At 35.9% G+C, this 3,950-nt stretch overlaps 1 protein-coding gene across 1 annotated transcript; it reads right to left on the bottom strand.

Annotated features, from left to right (window-relative positions):
- Window positions 1-256: 256 nt before the first annotated feature.
- On the bottom strand, window positions 257-3,230 carry LOC112511610 (cytochrome P450 734A1). The gene is made up of 4 exons (XM_025117298.1): window positions 2,670-3,230; window positions 1,925-2,172; window positions 835-1,186; window positions 257-763 (listed from the first exon to the last, which is right to left on the bottom strand). Exons 1-4 carry the CDS (start codon window positions 3,153-3,155, stop codon window positions 344-346), a joined length of 1,506 nt encoding a protein of 501 aa, XP_024973066.1. The 5' UTR covers window positions 3,156-3,230; the 3' UTR covers window positions 257-343.
- Window positions 3,231-3,950: the final 720 nt, after the last annotated feature.

The following is a 3,950-nucleotide window of genomic DNA, read 5'->3' as shown; positions in this document are numbered from 1 at the left end:
ACGAATTTTAGTATTAAGCTAAAATAAGTTGTATTTATACACAATTTACTTGTAATCTTAAACTTTAAGTAATATGCATCAACAAAGAGTACTTCGTGCATAAAAAATCGTTTTTAAGAATTTTTGTCAAATGCTTTATAATATAGTATAGATAGTATTTATATAATTTAATATAACAAAAAAGAAAAAAACACAAAAAAAGGTTAAAAACAACTATAACGTTTTTCTTAGAACATAAACCAAGAATTTGGAGTTGTAGATGTCATACTTGTGCTGTACAAACAAGTAAAACGTTAAAAACAACTATAAAAATTCAAATATCTGAGTCATTCAGTAACTATATTCAGCTCCTCCTGGTAAATATTATTTGAGCACCGTATTGAGGTTGCATAGTAAGTGATTGCATCGGAGCATGAACGTACGAATGCGAAACCACGAACGTGTATCGTCGAACAATCATGGCCAAAACAATTTTCGCCTCGACCATCGCTAGGTTTTGGCCAACGCAAACCCTAGGGCCCAACCCAAACGGGAAGAATGACGCTAAGTGGTTCCTAGGCTCCGAAAATCTCATAGGATTGAACTCGTTCGCATCTTCACCCCATATTCTTGGATCGTGATGAACCGCGGTCATGGCCAGGAAAAGTTGTGTACCGGCCGGAATATCGAGCCGACCACCTAATTTCACATTTTCCGAGGCTTGTCTCATCATCATTACTGCCGGAGGGTAGAGTCTAAGCGTTTCGTTTAATATCATGCTAACCTGTTCAAACACGAAGAAAAACAATTAATTGCAAAAGTCGAGATGTATTATATATAGACTCGGAGACTTACGGTCTTTAATTCTGCCAAATTATCGACACAAGGGAACACGTTATCTCCGAAAACGCGAACAACTTCTTCTCGAGTCTTGTTTTGCCATTCTTGATGCAATCCGAGAAGGAGAAACACCCAAGTCAAAAGATTGGCCGTTGTTTCCTTTCCCGCGAAGTAAAATGTCTTGCATTCACTGACAATCTCCTCGTGAGTCAGTGTGTCGTCTTTCTTGTAAGGACGCATCAAAAACGCAAGTAGAGTGTTCGGATTTTGTTTCGTGTTTTCGTTTTTCTCGATTACTTTCGTTATCAATTCTGTCGTTTCTTTCTCAAGCTTCCATCGTAGCCTGTTTTTTTCGGTCGGTATATACCTACACCAAAATTCTTAACATTCATACAAACATATAATTGTGCATGTCAACGATAATTGAGAGTACACTTGAGATCATGTTAGACCAGTCTGTTTTTGTGAGACCATTTTTTTACACTTGAAACTTCACTATAAAATACTGTGAAGGTTCGGATTTTTTTTACCTTCACAATGTTTTGCTGTGAAGTTTCAAGTGTGAAAATATGCACCTACGGGTCTCATGAAAACAAGTTGGTCTCACGTGTATATATAGTGTTGGGGTCCAATGAGAAGAAGAGTTAACGCGAGAAGCGTTAAGAAAATGATCTTCACTCTTAGATGCACATTAGAATAAGATGCAACGGATGATTCTCAGTATCAAGCGCGATTCATGAGTGGGTTTGATATTAAAGGTGATCAAGAGTCCAGATCTATTCTTACATTTCTCACCTTAACTCTTCTTGTCACACGATGCTTTGCTATATATATATATATATATATCGTGCGGATCATTTATAAACCATCTAGTCTAAGAATATCTAGTTTAATGATTTTCCCTGTTGTTTTCTAATTTAAAACGTTGATCATAATAAATGAATCCTCTTCGTTTCTATAAATATCTCAATTAATTGGTTTGAATGGTTTTTACTGATCGTTGGATTTGTAAAAGGAACCACCTGTATATACATATATTATCGATAAGATTGAAATGTGGATTCCCTAAATATTGAATTATAATGAAAAGTAAAACAAACGTTACTTGAATCCTGGAATGTAGACATTCCGCAAGGCTTGCAAGACAAGCATAACTTGTCGTTCTTGCAACTCGAAGATACGCTTGCCTTCTTCGAAATTGCTTCCGAAAGCCGTGCGTGAAATTATGTCGGCCGAGAGGTCGTGAAATTCCTTGTGCACGTCGAATTCGAATTCCGACCCGTTTGCTCCAATTTTGGCATCCCATTTGCTCATCATATTTCGAGTACTATCCACAATTTCGGGTACCCATTCCTAAAGCCCAAAAAGCATTAGAGTAGGCCCAATGGGCTTTGTTTAGTCTTTCCATTTGCTACCTAAATAAAATGATACCATCTCTTTTTTGGTAATTAATAATTAGTTTTCATACTGGTTTTTTTAAACAACTCCTACTTTCCAAGCACACATTTCAGATTGGAACAACTAATTTGTTTGTTTACCTTTTCATAATTCCATCAAGAGGTAACATCTAAATCGTTAATAGATAAATCTTGTTTGGCAAAAAAAAAAAAAAAATCTGCCTCTTAACTATTAAGAGCCCTAAATTCATTGTAAACAATTACCAAACAATTATATTTTATTTTGCATAATATCATATAGTTTTTAATCATTCTGATCATTTAATGATTTTACACAAAACGATTCAGCAACCGCTAAACAGCTCAATTGTGTTTAGAAAAATGCACAAATTTAATTAGCAATTACGTAATTTTAAAAAGAAGTTGTAAAAATAGAATTGATTCCAAAATTACCTTAATTCTTTCCATGTTAAAGGCCTGGGTGGTGATCCTTCTATGAAGGATCCACTTCTCCCCCTCCAACGCCACAAGTCCCTCCCCAAACAAAACCTTCGAAACCGGGTTGAACCGGATCTTCCCAAACGACCCGCTCTTACTCACTAATATCTCCTTGATCAGATCCGGGTCGGATACAGCCAGTCGGGGCTTTGATCCGAACCAATACAAAAATGGATCTCCGTAAGCTTTTGACCAATTGTGGAAGTGTGGCATCACCCTCTGAACAACTCCATCATGGTTGAAAGAAATTGGGCGTGATGATTCTGCCTCGACGATCATCCGCCGTCGGATCTGGGCGGAGTTTCCGAAGATCGGACGGTAGGTGGGACCTCTGATGCCTTGTTGACGGAAATGGAGTTGGATCCGCAGTGGAATCCATATGAATTTGAAGAAGACGCAGAACGTAATGAAAAACAGAGGAAGAAGCAGCAGCAAACTCATTGTTGTGGTTTGTGGGTGTGAGAGTGAAATCTGCTCCTGAAATGGTCAAGGGATCTTCGATGGGCGTTGACAATTTTGATTATATTTTTATAATTTTTTTTATTTAATTTCCTTTAGAAACATTCTAAATATTAAATTAAAAATCATTAAATCAAGATTTATGTTCTTTTTTCAAACAAATGAATTGGAAAACCATACTTTTTTCATTTTGTGAAATAATGTTAGAAACCATTTTATTCGGTTTTTATGTATGAAACAACATGTGTGAAAATGCAGTATTGTGAAATAATGTTAGAAATCATTAAGGTGGCGTTTGTTTTTTAAGAGGTGCTGAAGTCTGAATTCACTTCTGATTTTTAAGAGGTGGTGTTGAAGTCTGAAATCTGAATCAATCAGATTGTTTGTTTTTTGCGTCTGAAATTTGAAGATGAGAGATCGATAGTTGATATGGATCAACAGTTGACAGAGTTGAGAGATGAGAGATCGAGACATAAGCGTTGATCCAGAGAAATCGAGCGTAAAGAGATCAGAGTAGGTAGGCGACGATTTGAAATAAGAGGTAATAAGAGGTTTCTCAACCACTTAAATTTTCAGACCTAATAAGAGCTTTTAAACTCTTAATTGAAAAAAAAAACATTGAATCCTCTTATGTCTGATCGATTCAGACTTAAGAAGACATTAAGATCTTTTTTATTAAAAACAAACAGCCCCTAAGTATTGAATCTCATTTGCTCATTTAAAATTTGGATTTAAAACCACTTAAAAATCTTAAAAATAAACCTTAAAACCAGACCA

The sequence above is a fragment of the Cynara cardunculus genome, assembly GCF_001531365.2.
Source record: "Cynara cardunculus var. scolymus isolate 2C chromosome LG 4, CcrdV1, whole genome shotgun sequence".
Lineage (NCBI taxonomy): Eukaryota > Viridiplantae > Streptophyta > Magnoliopsida > Asterales > Asteraceae > Cynara > Cynara cardunculus.
This window is presented reverse-complemented; position numbering and strand designations above follow the sequence as displayed.